This window comes from Trypanosoma brucei, chromosome 9, assembly GCF_000210295.1.
Source record: "Trypanosoma brucei gambiense DAL972 chromosome 9, complete sequence".
In the NCBI taxonomy this organism is placed as follows: domain Eukaryota; phylum Euglenozoa; class Kinetoplastea; order Trypanosomatida; family Trypanosomatidae; genus Trypanosoma; species Trypanosoma brucei.
In genome coordinates this window covers 107,639-125,617 of record NC_026742.1, presented here as the reverse complement: position 1 = coordinate 125,617, position 17,979 = coordinate 107,639, and the positions used below count along the sequence as shown (strand labels likewise).

The following is a 17,979-nucleotide window of genomic DNA, read 5'->3' as shown; positions in this document are numbered from 1 at the left end:
GATGTCCACGTGTACGCTGTGCAATTCCTTGACAGTGTCACATCAGGGGTGGACTCCCCGTGGTGGCGCGCGTACCTGGTGCACTCACCAGTGTTGCAGACCAGAAACTGGTTGTCAATGCACCACTGTGTGAGGGTTTCACCCTTGGTATTTGGTGGGCTCGCGCGATCCCATGCCAACGCGTGTGCGTTAGCGTCTGCACCGATGAGCTGAGCACCGTCAGTCGTCAGAAGCGTATCTAGGTCAGTTGCCGTGAAGGTGTGTTTTGGTGGGATGTATGCCGACGTGACAGTCAGCGCCGTTCCACGTGCAAGGTGAATTGTTGCATGCACTTGTTCAATGCGACCGACAACGGCCATACCGGTCTCGACTGGTAGGTCCTCCCTCACTAGTATTGATACACCACCTCCTTTGCAGTTACGAACTATTCCGTGATGTTGGTAGCTAGCAACGCTAAAGCAAGCCGTCTCTCCAGGCGTCATCCGTGTCCCGCTCAACAGACAAAAGGCGATCCGCTCATCAACAAGGGTTTTGTGGAGTGTTAATCTCTTTCCTTGAGATAGCCCGGCGCAGTTCCACTGCATCCCGCGCAACGACGGGCCGGGATTCTCTTCCACATCACCGGACAGCAGCATCTTAGTGCGGATAGCATTACTGATGGCACGCTGGCACGTGTCCAGGGACCGAAAAATGAAAAACGGTGTCCCAGAAAGACGCTGTTGATCCCTGTGCTGTATGATGCCGTAGCCGGAGCACAGCAGTGTTCCCCATGAAAGGAACGCTGCTGGCTCTTGGCTTCCCCCGATGATACGGGGTACTGGACCCTGGCACTTCGCGAAGATGGCGTTGTGGTGTTTGAGCAATATTTAAGTCGGTTTTGTGATTTATTGGGAGTTGCAAGGTGGTGTCGATTTTTTTTGTTTTGTTTTGTAAAAGTGACTAGTAGGGAAGTTCACAGGGGAATGCTACGTGAACGCTTGCGTCAGCAGCAGAAAATGCTACATGAATGCGGTAGATTAACGCTGTGTCGCTGCTTTTCCCCCCGGTTTTATGCACACAAGGCGTTGTTGCTGTGATTGTATGCCCTCTGCTTTAAGTTATCTTATATGTTCTGAACTGCAATAGCGAGTGTCTTTACGACGAACCGGCCCAGTGGAACCGTTGACGGGGTCTTGTGTATGATCGACCCTGTAGTTTTTTTGTGGAGAAGCCGCTCTTCCTTCACCGTTATCAAGTATGGTTTCATTGGCGTAACATGCGCAGCTGCCTGTATAAAGTGCTATGTGACTGATGAATTTGTTGTGCTTACTTTCTGGTTTGTTTTGTAATGCATACTTCGATGAGACTTCCTTCGAGGAGCGCTGTAGATACTATAATGGAAAATATTCCTCTTCGATCTTGTCTGAGCTTTTCAAGGACCTTTCAGCTAGAGGAGGTAATAAAGGGGTTTCAGACATCATTTGTTACTGCGAAGGGATAAATCAATTTATACGATTACAAAAAAGAAAAAACTAGAAATACAATAGGACAAACGCAAAATATTGGTTCCACTAGGAGTTAAAGGGGGGGAGGTAAGTCAGAATGCGCGTTACTTTGTGTCAGATGACTGTTGGTAAGTCCAAGGAAGCCAATATTCGCAAAGCTGTGGAAATGATTGCTGCTGCAGCGAAGCGCGGTACTGACTTTGTGGTGTTGCCCGAGTGCTTCAATTGTCCATATGGGACGAAGTACTTCGCGGAGTATTCGGAAGAGGTACAAGCGGGGTTTCCTACATTTGATGCTATGTCCAAAGTAGCAAGGGAGAACTCGGTTTGGGTTGTTGCAGGGAGCATACCGGAAAGGTTGGATGGGAAACTGTTTAACTCGGCGATGGTATTCGACCCTAAAGGGGACTTAAAGCATATCCACCGCAAGGTCCACCTCTTTCGAATCAATACCGATACACTCAAAATGGATGAGGGAGAAGTCCTCTCTGCGGGTTCAGACGCCACACCCGTTACTATCGAGGGCGACGTAAAGTTCGGACTTGGTATATGTTTTGATGTGCGGTTTCCGTTTTTGGCGTGGAAGTACGCAGCGGAGGGAACCTCTTTCCTGGTTTACCCCGCTGCGTTTAACATGGTAACTGGGCCAGCGCACTGGGAAATCGCTGCAAGGTCCCGTGCTGTGGACAACCAACAGTTTGTTATCATGTGTTCCCCTGCTCGTGATGCAGGGGCAGAGTACGTGGCATGGGGTCATTCAATAATTGTGGACCCAATGGGGAGGGTAATTGCCATGGCTGATGAGGGAGAAACTTATGTTGATGCGGATTTGGACATAAACATGGTCAAAACAACAAGAAACATGATTCCAATACTGAGTGGAGTCCGTCATGATCTTTATTCTTTAACTTGGAAGTAGCGAAGCCGGGAAAAAACGAAACTATGTTCCTTGACCTGATGGTGTAGCTGGTATGTGTGTAACTACATTCAGAATGTTTTTAAATTCCATTATTGCCTCAGCGCCCTTGTCGGTTAGGCAACCCTTATTTGTTTATGCTATGTTTTCGAACCGCTTGTGCCGGAGCATCCCGGGGTTCTCCTTTGTGCCACTTTATTTTATATTAGCGTAGTGTACGAGCTAAAACTGTTATCTAGTGTACCTCTTGGTATTCGGAAATTCTGAAAGGGGTCTCGTACACGAGAAAGTTGTTACGTGCTCTCTATTTTTTCATTCGTTTTACTGCACACAAAAATTTGAAGCCACTTTTGCCGGTAGTTTTTTCCACTCTGATAGAAGGTGTGCAACATTGTTTTCGTTTCCATTGTTGAGAGTGCTGTATAGTTACTGACATCACTACCTGCCGGACATGAGGGCAGGGGGTAGTAAACTACGGCTTTGTAATTAGTGATTTATTTCAAACGGTGATATGCTTTAATTTTATGGTAGCTTAGTTTTATAACGCATTTGAAATTAATATCGTTTGGTGACTTCAGGCACTTTGCTATTTGTTTTCAATTGTTGTCTCGCCCTCCAGTTCTCCTGATAGAAAGTCCGTGATATTACCTTCTTTGTTCGCTTTTAAACACACATACACACACGCACATACGCCCTTGAAGATGTATCGTAGGCTATGTGCGAGAAGCTGTATTAGGCAAAGTTTGCTCATGCACGTGCGCCTGTTGCGGACAAGTTGCGTAGAAAATGTAGATCCTGTTGGAGAGGATTCTCTGAAAGACTCATCTGTCCGTGAGGCTGTCGTTATCAGCGAGGTTAACATTCCTAATCAAATATATGAGGACAAACATGGGGGAATTAAATTAGGCGATGTCCACCCCGTATCAGAGAAGGAAAATGTTTTTGTTGAGATGAACCAACTGAAGTACCTTTTCTCCCAGGAGGGACCATACATCGGTTCTAAGAGAAAAGATGCAACCTCTGATTCCGTTAGCGACCGTGGTCGGCGTAAGGTTGTTCGGGTTCCTCAGCCGGAGGTGAGCTATGTCCCGAACGAGACATCTTTTCGCAGACTTCCAAAAAATACGCGAATTCCTAATGAGTACGAGTTGCGTGCCTTATATCCGATGAGCACCGGTTTAGCCCTCGTTGAAGGACAGGCTGATTGTGTTGATCACAGTGCCTTCAGTCCAGACGAAGACCCCTCTCCGATGGTTTTTAGCATGATTGTTCCCTCTGGTTGGTCAAAAACGGACCAGTGCCCATACATGGTTGTCCTCCCAGACCACCGAGGTGTTGCAAGAGATTTTGAGGATGTGTGTGCCAATTTCTTTGAAAGGCCGGTGCATCGACAGTTAATGACGGAGCAAAAGTGGGTTGTCGTTGCCCCAGTGATCAATATTAAGCACAATTTTCAAATTCCAGTGGAGGCTATAGTCGCTCGATTCTGTGATTGGATTGTGGAAAATTTCAATGTTGAGCACGGAAGAGTTCATTTATTTGGGAAGGGGAATGGAGCATATGTTGCTCTACGTACTGTTATGGAGCATAAAGATGTGGCAATCAGTGTCACTGCGATCCTGGGACGGTCTGGCACACCCTTCAGGCCATTGGATCGTCCGCAGGACAAGATACGGAATCTTAATGGAGTGCACAGCTTAGTATTTGTTCCTGGGTTGCTACGGAAACAAGACTGGTACTACAAATTCAAATTCATGATGGATATGGGTCGTGTAAGACCCGCCTTAAGGAATGTCCATTTTGCTGACGTCAGAGATCACCAGGTTTATTATGCCATAAACCCATACGAGTTCTGGAATTACATGAATTTTTTTCGCCAGCACAACATTAAAATGGTAACTGAGAGTGGGTACGGTCTACACTAGACCCAATTCTTGATATTGTTTCCTGGGTACTTCTCCCATTTCGGCGAAGTATGCGCAAAAAAGAAAACTGAGTGTGATTGAGTTTTGTTGCTGAGGAAACTGGTAAAATTTACCGCCCACTTGTCTATTAGTTACTCTTCTAAACTTTGTTCGATGACGTTTAGCGCAAGGGAGGCAACACTAAATAATGATGAGGAGTGGTTGAACATTCCAGCCGTTTTACGAATATTTTTACGCCAGTTAAACAACGACGTAAGCAACACCCATTCGTTATGCGAAGGTTTCCTGAAATACCAGCGGGATAATGACAAAATTCTTAAGGACATTATTTGCAAACAAAGGGAGAATACCGATGAAATGTCTAAAATAGTGCTTTTGACGCAACATCGTCGGCAAGAGTCTACATCGTCTGTCTGTAACACTGTGAATGGAATTATGTCTGAAGTACGTGAACTGAGGGAGGAGAGCAGAAGGTTGCGCGATCGCGTCCACAAACTCGAAAAACAGAAACCGAGCGCGTCTACAGAACAAGAATGCTCAAATACAGAGGCGAAAGCTCTCTCCAAAATGATGAGCCGTGGTTTCGCCGAACTGAGAGGGCAAATCAGCAATGATAGTTCTAGTGTAAGTAGAGATATCAACCAACTAAGGGAAGAAATTGCCCTTGTATCCAGAAAACAACTTGACCTATCATCAAAATACAGAGAAGATATACAATGTGTAAACGCCGCGTTGCACCAGCTTGAGAATTCGGTATTTGGGGAAATCAACGCCATCAAGGCTCAGTTACAGGACCACAGGAAACTGTTGGATGCAGTTAATGAAGATAATACCAAAGTTAGTGCAGTGGTTTCCATGCACGACAAAAACGTCTCGGCACTTAACGACAGACTCGATACCATGGTTTCCCTGGTTAGGGACAGCGGGATATCTACTGATGATCGTTTTGAAACTGTATTCACCGCCCTAAGAAGGCTCCAAGCTTTAACTGGAAAGCTTTCTACACCGCCCAGTCAAAGCACACTGGCGCAGCGCTCCCTAACGAGCATTATTCAAGAAATAAGAGGTGCGCATGATGTGATGGCTGTGAAACTAAGAGATGCAATCAACCAAAAGTTCGATGAAGTCACAAAGGAAACCGATCAACTAAATATAAAAGTGGATGAAATGCGTCGCGCAACTGGTGAGGTGACTAGGCAATTAAATCACTTTGGCGCGCCCAGTGGGGCCAAGGCGAAGATTGAAGATGCCTTCCGAAGGCTTGATGCACTGGAGCTCGTAATTTCGAAGGGGTACATTCGAGAAGAGGTTGAGAATCTACTAGAGGAATCGATGAGGCACGAACGAGCCGCGCTCGACAGAAAATATCAAGATTTGTGTAGTTTGATATCAGAACAACAGATGAAAGCGAGGGACGATGTCGGTGACGTGAGGCATGGACTCGAGAACCTGAGCAATAAATTCGGTAGCGTCTTGAGTGATGTTAACCGTAGTAGGCACATGGATGAAAGGTTACGTTCCGTAATAGAGAAAGTCGGTAGTCATGACAGCAGTATTACGAACCTCCGTGACGAAGTAAATGCCTTCAAAAATATCGTAAGTGTTTACGGCAGTCTGGCAGCTATGCCTTCAATGGATGATTTAGTGCATGTCGGCTCCGCCACTGGTAAGGCGAACTGCAGTGCGGTTCAACATCTCAGGGAGATGGTTATGGCCCTAACCGAAAACCAGATTTGTGAGTTAAAATTGCTAGTTCATGGGAATCAGACCAAATTGGTTCAGCACGAGGCACAGTTAAAAGAGATGTTTCGGTTACTTGTCAGTTGTGAAAATGTTGTGGAGGAGCACACTAATTCATATTATCGCTTTGTTACTTCCATGGACAAAAAGCTATCAGCGGCCTTGTCCAACTCCGCTTTTCTGCGTGAGCAAACAGTGACACTGGGAGCGCAAAGTACATCTGCATACCCCTTCAAGGAACCGAGCAGTCCGTATGGGTGTGTCGATGAGGGAAAAGGCGCTGATGCACGTCCTTATAATGCGCAACCGCCCCACTCCCTTTTGTGTGTTCAGGAGCAGGCTTGGGCTACCGATTCGAGGTTCGGATCTATTCAAACCGTTTTAAACGGATTCGAAAGCAACATGAAGTTAATGTCGCAGAGTGTAGCGAGTGTGTTGGATAGAGTCTGTGCAAATGAGGAGAAGTTGCGCCGGGACTCTTCTGATCTTCGAGACGAACATGAGAAGCTTCGGTCCCGTTTCTGCATGTTAGAAGAAAAACTTAACACACTGGAAGGTATTACGTCACTAAACAAAAAGTCTAGTGATATGAACGCATCCGACATATTAAAATTGGGTGCGTCCGTTGAGACTTTGCATACTGAGACGAAGAAGCTTGAGAAGGCTTTTTTGGGTTGCATAAGGAAGGCATCTGAGGAGTGGAGTGACGTTTCGGCGAGCGTGGCTGCGTTCTCCACGTTCCTAGAGAAACATAAACATGAAAGGAATGCAGTACTTGATAAGTTTGCTCCTATTGAAGGAAGGTTGGTTATTTGCGAGGAGGAATTGTCTCGGCTGCGCAGCAGCTGGCTGGGTTTAACAGCACAATTCGAAGAAACTCGGAGGTCAGTGGAGAACAGCACTCAGTTTGAACCGCGTCCCGAAGGAGATTGTTCTGTTCATCAGTCTTCACTTTTGTCACTGGAGCAGCGGATTGATTGTGCAGAGGAGAATCTAGGGGCAGTGCATACGCTTGTATCAGTGCATTTGAACGATGCGTTGGATTTTATGAGAAGTTGTCTAGGGATGTTAGCAACAGCTGTGGACGATATTGACACTAAGCTGTCGGCCCCCCCTTCCTTGCCAATGGCAGACGGTGTGTCAGATCAACTAGATACGCTTGGGGGGCGCCTGCAGAGGGTAGAGAACGAGGTAACAGAGTTACGTGGTGGTGGAACAATCATTGCTTCTCAGCCAGTTGGTGATACAGTTTTGGATCGCATATTGTCATTAGAACGGGCTCTCACCGCTTGTTCGGATGGCTTTATGGAGACAAAAGTGAGTCTTTCTCTCTGCCACGAGCAGATAAAATATATAGAACAACACTTAAAGACCGGTGCTGTCCACCACGCAGTGGAAGAGGAGACGACACCAGTAATAACCGACACTCCATTAGCGAAAGATGGCAATACCACCTTAGGCACCGTTGTGGAGCGCTTAGTGACTGCGGAGGCTGCCGTTTCCGAGGTTCAACAAGGGTTGCTAGCGCAGAGGAATGACCTTTGCGCTTTGTATACAAAGTCCCAGCTTGACAGCCGGTTCGAGAGCCTTTGGGCATCATTTGTTGCGCTACTCGCACGAAAGGAAGATCAAGAGGTAATCGATGAAAAGATGGTAGACTTGCAGCGTTCTATCCTTGAGGACGTCGACGTCCGCGTTGATACTCTCCGCCGTGAGTTGAACTGTGCCATTGGCGAGCGCGTGCGCATCACCGAAGTGCGTGAGTTGCTTCTTGGTTTGATGGGATGATGGCACTAGTGTAACGTGCCCGTCCTGCTTAACCACAAGGCGAATTCCCTTTATTTCTCTTTGTTGCTTGATTATTACTCCATGTTTGCGCCCTTGGTTGAAAGGGCTGGTGAGTGTTTGTACTGGCGTGCTGGAAGAGTGCGTCCAAGGTTCTTCTTGACGCTTTTAAAGATCATTTCTGTAGCTATCAGGGGAGCTATCTGATGGGGTTCAACAACGAAAGCATGTCCCCCACTACCGGCGGGAGTTAATTTTCTTCTATTGGGGTGTGGTGGTGGTGGTTATTTCTTTTCTGTTAATTTAACATTTCCCCTATTAAACTTCTTTCGTGCCATCTTCTTTTACTGTTGTTGCTGAGGAAGGTGCCACCAACAGCAGTGCCCCTAGATTACAGAAGGCTCATCAGTCGCGGCAAGGACGCGCACGGACGGAGAAAGGAGTAAGAGGACCACGCGAAGGCGCGAAACAAAGCTGGGAGGGAAGTTGGATCTATCCCGTCGCTTTATCTCATCTTCCTCCTTTGGAGAAGCTTTTGCATCCAAACGCAAAGCCGTATAGATTTACAGGGCCGTTTTCATTAAGACCAATATATATGCACAGTCGACGCATTTTTGGGAGCGCGGCTATTCCGTTAGCAATGTACACCAAACTTCGCATCTGTTCTCAAGCGCAGGCCCGGAGGAGGTTACCAAGCTTAGTGCCACTGCTACCCGCAATGGCAACGGCGACCCGGTCAGTGATGCCGTTGGTGCAGTCCACGACACCAACGATGCCGATGCTTGAAACGGCCGAGTTCGATCCAGTGCTGCTATCGAATTATCTTGAGTGTATCGCGCCCATGAGGGTAGGATTTCTACGTTTGATGGAATTATGGGGCATCGGGCGCATGGTGATGTCTTGTTTTTTTCCGAAGATGCGGTAAATGTGGTGGAGATTATTTTGGTGGTGGTCTGCTGGTACGCGGTGGGAATGGTGGGAACCGGCTGTGTCCGTCACCATCAACTTTCCCTTATTTTTTGTGTCGTCTCTTTTCTCATATTCTTTACTAGTTACTTGAGGCACAACATCTGAAAGGTGGGATGGAGCGGGACGCTACGTGAGAAAGTGAATGTGGAAGAGTGTCTCACCGTTTGCTGTGGAGAGGCTTTTTGTTTTGTTTTGTTTTCGTAGGGTATTAGCGATTTGAATAATTTTTGTTATAATTAGTACGATGGTGACTGTGTAGCGGCGACGCTCTTTTTTCGTTTCCATCTTTTCGCAGGGGATATGTGTCAAAACGTTTTCTTTAATTTTTAGTAGCCACGTACCCGAGTGACTAGATGGACGCTTTGCATGTGGCCTACACTAGATTATGGAATAAAGGAGCTTGTAGGAACACCCTCACGGAGAAAGATATCGGATAAGCGTTCCTACACTACTGGGATTACATCGGCGTTTTTACTACTTTCCGCATAACTCTGTGCTTTATCCCTTTTGGGGGTTACTGACACATTGTTGTGCATCTGCATTATATCTCTTAATCTTTTGCCTCTCTGCTATCGGTTGGTTTATGTACTTAAAGACAACGTCTTGCGCCTTCGGACTGAAGCGTGTTATTGGTTGAAGCTAGGGGGTTAGGTAGCTTAGGGAGGGCTGTGTAGGCACAAAAGATTGCGTCTGGCTGTGGGATAAGGCGTCGTTGCCTTTCCACGTATAGATATATTCCATACAGGCACTTGCGGGAGGGAGAGGTGTGAGGAAAGAAATTCTCATACGGCCAATACCGATAGAAATCATAAGTTTTAGAACTTTTGTGCGCCCCCATTTTTTTTTTTTTTAATTGTGGATTTGCAACTTTTTTCTTTTTACGATAGAGCCGAGCTCACGTGTTTGCCTTATTCCCGTGAGCGAAGCGATGCCTAACCCATACACCGGAAATTATGAAGCAGCCCGCTTCGTGGAGTACTACGCCTCAGCTCAGATGCTGCGGGACTCTGTTCATCGGTTGCATACGGTTAGTATTCAGCGACACATGGACGCTCTGCGCCGTGCAGAGTCCGCTCACCAAAAACACACGTGTCCCGCAGCACCAATACGTTCAAGGCAGCAAATAGAAGAACACGCCAATAGGATGGTTTACCAGGAGATGCTTCGGCGGCAGAAAAACATGACGAAGTTAGCATGGGACGTATACAAACCAGTTCCCCCAAAGCGTCTTAGCAGTGAAGAGCTCAGGTCACTGGTAAAGCGCATGTATGAACAACAAATGCAAAACATGACAGAGCGAAAGAAAGAAGCCCGGCAACGACAAGTGGTATTATCCGACGAGGTCCTCGCTGAAACAAGGCGCGGAAGGAGGATGTTAAGACAACGCGACATACATCGGTCACTTGAGTCGGGGTGGCGCACGCCGTCATCACGTGCGAAATACAACGATGGAAAGCTTCTTCTTGTTTCCGGTGGAAATGTTAAGTCTACAAGTAAAGAGCGGCCTCCGGATTTGGGGTATCTGGCGCGACTCGCGAAGCCCCTACGACCGACCGAAAGGGTTAACAAATGTTGAACCTCTCCTCAGCGTTCTTTTAGTTTAGTTCAGTTTTCCGCTGTACCATTTCTTTTGAAAGAGAGAGAGCAACTGCAGCGACCAAAAGCAAGGAGGGATGTGCCAGCGGAGCAAACATATTCTCTGTGATCAAGGTACTTTGCATACCGCTCCTTCTTGTTGGTCTCTTTTTGCTGCTCTGCCAGTAGGAGCACAGTGGCTTTGGGTGCGGGGGAAAGAAAAAAAAAGAGATATATGACTGATTCACACTTCTAATTGATGTTTAACGCATTTGGTACGTGCTTGTTGCGGTTGCTTTTGGTTGTCTCTTTTTTTTTTTTGTTGTTGGCATGGGATTCATGTTGGCGTTAACATCCGTTTTCGCACGTTGACGACGCCAACCTAAGGTACATGCCTTTTTGGCGGACCTGCTTTTGCGTGAAAAGGTGTGGATAATGGTTGACACAACAAACGCCTCGTGCCGGTTCTTACCCGAAACTGTGTTTCCATTTCTTCTCATCATAATTTTGCAGAGGCTGCTATACAGAGAATGAATTTGACGCTAACAAAATACTTGTTAATGCTCCCCCTTTGTTATGTTTTCTCGCTGTTTGGGAAAGTGGGTCCAGCTCCTACACAAGTGCCAATAGGAAAAGCATTAAACCGTACAGACTGGCGTGCTTAGTTTGTGAGGACTGCGGCAAAGCGAGGTTTTCTGTTGTTGCATTTGTTTACAGAAAAACAGGCTCAGCGGACATCGGGCAGAAAGGGGAAGGGGAAAGTTGTGACGACCGCTGTAGCAGCAAGCAATTAGAGTCACCTTTGTCGAGGTGATTTGTTTCCCTCTTTATTTTGAGTGAAACTCGCTTATGGCTAAACGCACAGTCACAGCTCTTTGTACTATTCCCGAGGAGGATCCCGTGCCACTATTCGTTGGTAGAGAGGATGGCACGGTTGACTATTACAAACTGTCGGATATCACGCGTGGGGGAACACCTATCGTGACATTCTACGGCCATACTAAAACTGTCACTGCAATTGTGGCCCCGGCGTTGGATCAGGTGTTTACTTGTGCTATGGACGGCAACATTCGACAGTGGTCAGTTGACCCCGAGCAAGAGACACCACAACGGTGCTTAAAGTTAATTAAAATTGTCGTTCCTTTGCGCTGTCTTGCGATGTGCGGTGACCGCCTCTACGCTGGCGATGACAATGGATGCCTGCAAGTGATATCAGGGGAACGGCGTTCTGCGTTGCCGGGTCACAAAGATGTTCTTTCCTGCATCGCATGTGCCTCAGAGGAGGCACAGATTATTGTTACCGGTGGATACGATAATCAAATACGCGTGTGGGACGGCAGAACGGGGAAAACTGTTCGGGTGCTTATTGGCCACACTAATCACGTCAAGTGCCTGCGTGTTGTGGCGGAGGGGCAGCTACTCTTTTCCTTCAGCCGTGATCTCACAATGAAAATATGGCGGCTACCAGATCCTAGTGAGATGGACCAAAATGAGGCCTTGTACATATCAGGGATCCTGAATCGTCAAGCGACTGTATCCTTTAAAGAACCAGGTGCAGATGAAGATGAGAATGACCTTGAAAGCCAGGGAGAACTGGCGGAAGGTGCGTTGTCACATTCGGAGAACGTAGCTCCCCAAACTGATGGACTGGTAAGGAGCGGGTCGCTTAGTGTTTCTAACTCCCAGGCGGCTGAAGGTAATAAATCCTCGTTGAAGTCTGCTCTAAAGGGGCGACCTGAACCCCCTATTCAGAGGGTCGACGCTGTTGGTACCGTTGAAATTCCAATAACGCCACACACCGTGGCTGCCAGACGTGAGGAGGCTGCTTTTTGCTTCGTGGGCGCCTCGGAGGGATACGTTTTGGGTATAGATGTGCGCGCACTGTCAAAGACGGTGCTCCAATTTCTTTCGCGAAACTCGTCGTGCGTACGGATGGATACTCGTGAGATGCGTCAAACGCTCCTTATTGCCAAACGGGTGATTTTTCGTCGCTGTCGGAAGGCCGTTGCCCAAAAGAAGAAGGAGTTGGTGAAGGCTGCTAGGAAGGCACGGGCTGCGAAGAGGGCTGAAGAGAGAAAGGAGCGCGCTGCAGCGCGCGCCGCAGCTCGTGCGGAGCGGAAGGCCCGAGCCGCTGAGGAAGATGAGGAAGACGAAGAAGAAGATGAGATGGAGGAAGGGGACGATGAGTTTGCTGAGGAGGAGGAGGAGCTTGAAGATGAGGAGGAGCAGAGTGAAGAAGATGACCCTCTTGAACTTCTAGATGAACAGCAGAAGAAGGAACTATCTGAGTTTACCCAGGAGAGGGAGAAGGAGCGCAATGCTGAGCTGGCCGATTTACGTGAGGCAGTAGAGAAACGAAGTGAGGCTATGAAAAGCGTCTCAACCGCCACATATGACACGCCGCGTGATAAGTTTTTTCGGCTAAGCTTTACAAGCTACAAAGTCATTGGCGATGAACCGGTACTGGCTATGGCGATTGCACCGGGCCCCGCCGCCTTTGCGGTTCAAATGGACCGCGTGATTCCTGTAGACATAACGCCAGGTATTACGTATCTGTAGGTTCATGTGTTTTTCTGTATATTTGCCCGCTCATCTACCACTTACCACTTCTATGTAAATGAAAAAAAAATTGTTAGATCATGGAGCCACAAAGAGTGAGAAGGAAAAAGAAACTTAAAAAGGAACGGTGGGGTGCGTGGAAGGAGAGTACAGGTCTGGCACGTTATAAAGACAGTTGAGCTGTGGAGCAATTTATCATGTTTGATGTTCGTTTCACTGCGGGCCACTTTGTTCTCCTCACACCGTTGTTTCGTATTTACCACTACGCTAATTCGTTCACACTATTAGCACTTATATTAGGTATTTGGAGAACGATCCTACACTGTTCTTGTCTTCTGTACGCAGTGCTGTCAGTCTCTTCCCAATTTCAAACTGCGATGTCGCGTTTCTACTTCTCCGTAAAGGTTGTAGTGGAGTAGGTGCACAAACCATGTCGCACATCGTCAAAATCCGTGACCTGAAGGAAAAGGGGAAGGATGACCTGCTGAAGCAGCTTTCTGAATTCAAGAAGGAGTTGTCGCAACTTCGTGTCTCTCAGCAGATGAACGTTGGTGCTGCTCGTCTTGGTCGCATTCGCACCATTCGCAAAGGCATTGCCCGCATAATGACGGTGCTTAACAAGAACGAACGTGAAAACCTCCGCAAGTTTTATTCGGACAAGAAGCTGCGGTCGGCGAAGCCCAAAACACTTCGTGCAAAGCTGACACACCGGCGTCGCCTAGCACTGAAGGCCAACGAGAAGAACCGTAAGACCCGCCGCCAACTCCGCATGGCCCACAAATTCCCGAGGCGCATATACGCCGTGAAGGTTTGATGCGACATATTGTGACATACTGTTTAGTGTACGGTAGTCCGCGCAGCCGCTGTTCCTTTTCGTTTCTTTTATTTTTAAGTTCCCTTTAGTGATTGCTTCTGCCAATTTGCATACGTAACATCTCGATGTCCAGTGACGTCGCTGATTGCCCCCCATTCCCCCACCCGCGTCGGGCATTGTTACCTGTGCGTTTGATGTAGTGGCCGTGCTAGTTAGTAATTCGCTCTTTTTGTCTCTCTATCTTGTTCTTTCTTTACATTGTTTTCGATTTGGTGTGGAGTAGGTGCACAAACCATGTCGCACATCGTCAAAATCCGTGACCTGAAGGAAAAGGGGAAGGATGACCTGCTGAAGCAGCTTTCTGAATTCAAGAAGGAGTTGTCGCAACTTCGTGTCTCTCAGCAGATGAACGTTGGTGCTGCTCGTCTTGGTCGCATTCGCACCATTCGCAAAGGCATTGCCCGCATAATGACGGTGCTTAACAAGAACGAACGTGAAAACCTCCGCAAGTTTTATTCGGACAAGAAGCTGCGGTCGGCGAAGCCCAAAACACTTCGTGCAAAGCTGACACACCGGCGTCGCCTAGCACTGAAGGCCAACGAGAAGAACCGTAAGACCCGCCGCCAACTCCGCATGGCCCACAAATTCCCGAGGCGGATATACGCCGTGAAGGTTTGATGCGACATATTGTGAGATACCGGTTCATTTATTTAACCTTTTCTTTTGGGTGTTCTTTAATGGCCCCTAACACGGTTATTTTCGCCTATTACCCCTTTTTTGTCTTGCGCTTTTGGTCTTCTCCGTGTAGCAACTGTGATTTTCCTCCATTTGCGCTCACCTATTTCCTTATTTATTTATTCCCTTTTTTCCACTGAGTGTTTTGTACGCTTTAGCGTCAAGGCTACAAAAGCGACATGCATGGGTCGGAGGTTCGTGATGGATTCACGCGGCGACAGCGTCACGTCTTCTCTTGCGGGACTACTACAGCTGCATGAGGAGCAAATCCGCGCATTGCAGGAGGAAGAGGCCGCTCTCAATGCCCGTGCTGCTCTGCTGGAGTATTTGGCGGACTGCTTGGAACGTGATGAGCTGCCTGAGGAGCTCCCGGAGCAGGAAATCACAGCTGTCTGTGAAGATCAGCAATGCGTGTATAAGCAAGACACAATGGTCTGTGAAACACCACCCAGTAATGCAATGACACAAGAAGGGTCACCCCCCATTGCGTCTCTAGAGGCATTGAGGGGTGAGAGGCAGTTGAATGCGACGCCATCACCTGTACGCCGTGAGTTGGAGGATTTTTTTTCTGTAAAGAAGCTAAAACGGCCCCGTCGTGTGGATCCACCATCGAGATCAGTTATGCAAAAAAGGGACCCCGAGAATAATTCTGCCACCGCGGTGGATATATTAGCCGCAATTCCACGTCTTGCTTGTTCGGAGCTCTCCGCAGACCCGTCTGACGATCAGTTAGCCGTCCCTCTAAGAAAACCGATTAATCGCATGCGAACCGCTCGGCAGCGTGCTCGGGATTATTTGGAGGATGCCACGCTCTATGGTGAGGATAATGAGCACAACGAGAGCGATGACGAGGGTGGCACGCAGTGCACACCCTCATCGTATTGGGATATTTCGTTTCCACAAAGCAAGTGATTTTGCTGCGGTGTGCGTGGAGAAGGATCGCAATGCGCTGTGCATTCTGTTGTTGTGGGGCCACACATTGTTTCCATGAGCTTCATGACTCATTGCCGTGTTAAATATATTCTCGCGGTTGCACTTCAACCAGTCTGTGCTTCACTTTGCTACCGTTGCACATGTTCTGCGACTTTTCCGTAGTCCCAACCACTTAGGACCTCGTTGCCCACTGCCATAGTCTGAGTGTAGGCTGCAGGCATGAGCGCCGTACTTATTTCCGGGAAGATATGGTAATTTCTCTCTTTTTTTCTTTTTCCACCTCGTTAGCTTGATTCTTGTTTTGCAGAAAAATGCCACCGCAGCGGAAGATTTCACTGCGTCAGCGACAGAGAGATGTCATACAAGCAATGATTTCATCTGCTCAACCGCTTGGGCAGGGCGGTGTTCCAGCGCCTCAACCGATGACTGCAACTTACGGGCCAGCGGGGGTTGCCCCATGGCGTCTCCTCATTTACGATGACATCGGACGCGACATTATTGCCCCGCTGCTGAGGGTTGGGGACCTTCGGGAACTTGGCATTACGTTGTATATGCACATCAAATCTAAACGGGATCCAGTGCCTGGTGCTCCGGCCATCTACTTCTGTGCACCGACTGACGAAAACATAAACATAATAGCTAGTGATGCGGTGAAGGAATTTTATGAGTGGGTGTACATAAATTTCACTTCGCAGATTTCTCGAAGAAGCATGGAGCATCTGGCTGAGAGGCTAACTCGTGGTCAACTCCAGAACATTGAACATATTAGAGTTTTCGATCGCACGCTGAACTACGTGGCACTGGAGGATGACCTGTTTACCTTGATGCAGAAGGATTCCTTCGTTATACTAAACAGCCGCCACGCCAAGGATGAAGATGTGGAAGCTCACTTAAATGAAATAGTTATGGGCATCTTGCATGTCCTCTTGTCCCAGCAAGTGCTTCCAGTTATTGCACACAGCAGGACGGGGCCGGCGGAGGAGGTCGCTCGGCGTTTGTCTGTGTCTCTTAATGACTCTCTGAACGAGCGAACCCTAACACCTGCATCTGCCAATGTGCTTGGACGTCCACTACTTCTTATTGTCGACCGCTCCAGTGACCTTGCTACGGTTCTCCATCACCCATTCTCGTATCGGGGACTACTCGCGGAACTGGGAGACATGCACCTAAATAAAGTCACTGTGCTGGGGGATGACGGAGTTGAGACGTTTTTCGAAATAAACCCCGATCGAGATGATTTCTACCGCAATAACGCTCTTCTTGACTTTAGCGCAGTGGGTGGTAATATTGAGGCGGCGCTGAAACGGTACCGCGAAGAGCATGCTAACCTTTCGGAAAGCACATGTGATGTGGATGGTGATGTGGGCACGGACTCCATGTCGAAACTTCTTGCCAATGCTCCAAAACTTGGGGAGAAGAAGCGAATGTTGGATGCACACACAAAAATGGCGTACAGTCTTCTTCATCGCATTCGTCAAACCCACCTTGATCGCTTCCATGGGGTAGAACTGGGCATTATTCAACAGGAGGGGCTCGACCACGAGCAGTTTGAAAACCTATTGCTAACTGGTTGTGGGACCGCTGAGGATCGTCAGCGACTTTATCTGATTGCGTACCTTCTTGGCACGCAAGGAGAGCACGAAACAGTTCTGGAACAGTGTGCCCCAGCTTTCGAGGGCATGCCGTTTTCGGCACTTTCATACCTCAAACATTTACGTCAGTGGTCACTTGGAACCGCCAATCCCACTGGTGGTGAAGCAGACGGTGCCCATGGTTTTGCGTGGGGTTTGGCGCAAACACTGGCTAAGAATATTGTTAATTCACTTGGCGCGAACTCAAAGTCCCAGTTGCCACTAACGAAACTTGTGGACTCTCTTTTGCAGGATTCCTCAACCTCATCCGGTGTGGGCGTTGGTGGTTCCCGCGCAGCAGGCAGTAGCAGTTTGCGGGCGGAACTTTTAGCAACAGTAGTAGGGTACGATCCACGCAGCAGGAAACAAGTTGACCTCAATGAAGCACATTTTTCACAGGCTATTGTTTTCACCATTGGCGGTGGTTGCGTGGCCGAGTACGACGATCTCAAGCAGTGGGAAGCCGCACATCCACGAAAGGCGGTTAGTTATGGCTGTACCGCAATGCTGACGGGGAATGAAGCACTGCGCCAGCTTACTGTTCTTGGTGAAGGAATATCATAAGCACCGGCCCGGCCGTTTTGGTCTTTGTGCCATTTGGCGTTTTCCCACTTTCAGATACTATCCTAACGTGCTTTCTGTGGGATTGCCAAACTCCTTTAATCACTCTTTGTGTTTAGCGGGTCCCTTTCAGAGAACCGTGTTTGTGGTCTACTGGAATCCTCTCTGCATCAACGTTTTTTTTTTTTAGTGCTTCGATCGGTGCCCAGCGTGGGCGAAACAGCCCCTCAAAGTCTCTTTTCAGCCGTATTTCGTACAGTTTAGATCATTACGGCACCGAAAAAAAAAAAGAATTTATTTGCGGATGTGATTGACATAAACAAGGCAGTTTTTTGTCGCAGTAGAAAAAAAA

The 17,979-nt window shown here is 48.0% G+C and overlaps 10 protein-coding genes across 10 annotated transcripts; all 10 read left to right on the top strand.

The window, feature by feature from the left end:
* Window positions 1-1,581: 1,581 nt before the first annotated feature.
* TbgDal_IX560 (conserved hypothetical protein, conserved) lies at window positions 1,582-2,403 on the top strand (the record flags this gene model as incomplete). The annotated part of the gene is made up of 1 exon (XM_011777955.1): window positions 1,582-2,403. The coding sequence occupies one exon, from the start codon at window positions 1,582-1,584 to the stop codon at window positions 2,401-2,403; it is 822 nt and encodes a 273-aa protein (XP_011776257.1).
* Window positions 2,404-3,101: 698 nt separating this feature from the next.
* TbgDal_IX550 (hypothetical protein, conserved) lies at window positions 3,102-4,325 on the top strand (the record flags this gene model as incomplete). The annotated part of the gene is made up of 1 exon (XM_011777954.1): window positions 3,102-4,325. The coding sequence occupies one exon, from the start codon at window positions 3,102-3,104 to the stop codon at window positions 4,323-4,325; it is 1,224 nt and encodes a 407-aa protein (XP_011776256.1).
* A 153-nt stretch (window positions 4,326-4,478) lies between these two features.
* On the top strand, window positions 4,479-7,853 carry TbgDal_IX540 (hypothetical protein, conserved; the record flags this gene model as incomplete). Its single annotated transcript, XM_011777953.1, has 1 exon — window positions 4,479-7,853. The coding sequence occupies one exon, from the start codon at window positions 4,479-4,481 to the stop codon at window positions 7,851-7,853; it is 3,375 nt and encodes a 1,124-aa protein (XP_011776255.1).
* A 592-nt stretch (window positions 7,854-8,445) lies between these two features.
* Window positions 8,446-8,775, top strand: TbgDal_IX530 (hypothetical protein, conserved; the record flags this gene model as incomplete). The annotated part of the gene is made up of 1 exon (XM_011777952.1): window positions 8,446-8,775. One exon carries the CDS (start codon window positions 8,446-8,448, stop codon window positions 8,773-8,775), a length of 330 nt encoding a protein of 109 aa, XP_011776254.1.
* A 972-nt stretch (window positions 8,776-9,747) lies between these two features.
* On the top strand, window positions 9,748-10,395 carry TbgDal_IX520 (hypothetical protein, conserved; the record flags this gene model as incomplete). The annotated part of the gene is made up of 1 exon (XM_011777951.1): window positions 9,748-10,395. One exon carries the CDS (start codon window positions 9,748-9,750, stop codon window positions 10,393-10,395), a length of 648 nt encoding a protein of 215 aa, XP_011776253.1.
* An 848-nt stretch (window positions 10,396-11,243) lies between these two features.
* Window positions 11,244-12,953, top strand: TbgDal_IX510 (hypothetical protein, conserved; the record flags this gene model as incomplete). Its single annotated transcript, XM_011777950.1, has 1 exon — window positions 11,244-12,953. One exon carries the CDS (start codon window positions 11,244-11,246, stop codon window positions 12,951-12,953), a length of 1,710 nt encoding a protein of 569 aa, XP_011776252.1.
* A 430-nt stretch (window positions 12,954-13,383) lies between these two features.
* TbgDal_IX500 (60S ribosomal protein L35, putative) lies at window positions 13,384-13,767 on the top strand (the record flags this gene model as incomplete). Its single annotated transcript, XM_011777949.1, has 1 exon — window positions 13,384-13,767. The coding sequence occupies one exon, from the start codon at window positions 13,384-13,386 to the stop codon at window positions 13,765-13,767; it is 384 nt and encodes a 127-aa protein (XP_011776251.1).
* A 294-nt stretch (window positions 13,768-14,061) lies between these two features.
* On the top strand, window positions 14,062-14,445 carry TbgDal_IX490 (60S ribosomal protein L35, putative; the record flags this gene model as incomplete). The annotated part of the gene is made up of 1 exon (XM_011777948.1): window positions 14,062-14,445. One exon carries the CDS (start codon window positions 14,062-14,064, stop codon window positions 14,443-14,445), a length of 384 nt encoding a protein of 127 aa, XP_011776250.1.
* A 240-nt stretch (window positions 14,446-14,685) lies between these two features.
* Window positions 14,686-15,414, top strand: TbgDal_IX480 (hypothetical protein, conserved; the record flags this gene model as incomplete). The annotated part of the gene is made up of 1 exon (XM_011777947.1): window positions 14,686-15,414. One exon carries the CDS (start codon window positions 14,686-14,688, stop codon window positions 15,412-15,414), a length of 729 nt encoding a protein of 242 aa, XP_011776249.1.
* Window positions 15,415-15,746: 332 nt separating this feature from the next.
* Window positions 15,747-17,630, top strand: TbgDal_IX470 (sec1 family transport protein, putative; the record flags this gene model as incomplete). Its single annotated transcript, XM_011777946.1, has 1 exon — window positions 15,747-17,630. One exon carries the CDS (start codon window positions 15,747-15,749, stop codon window positions 17,628-17,630), a length of 1,884 nt encoding a protein of 627 aa, XP_011776248.1.
* Between the last annotated feature and the right edge of the window lie 349 nt (window positions 17,631-17,979).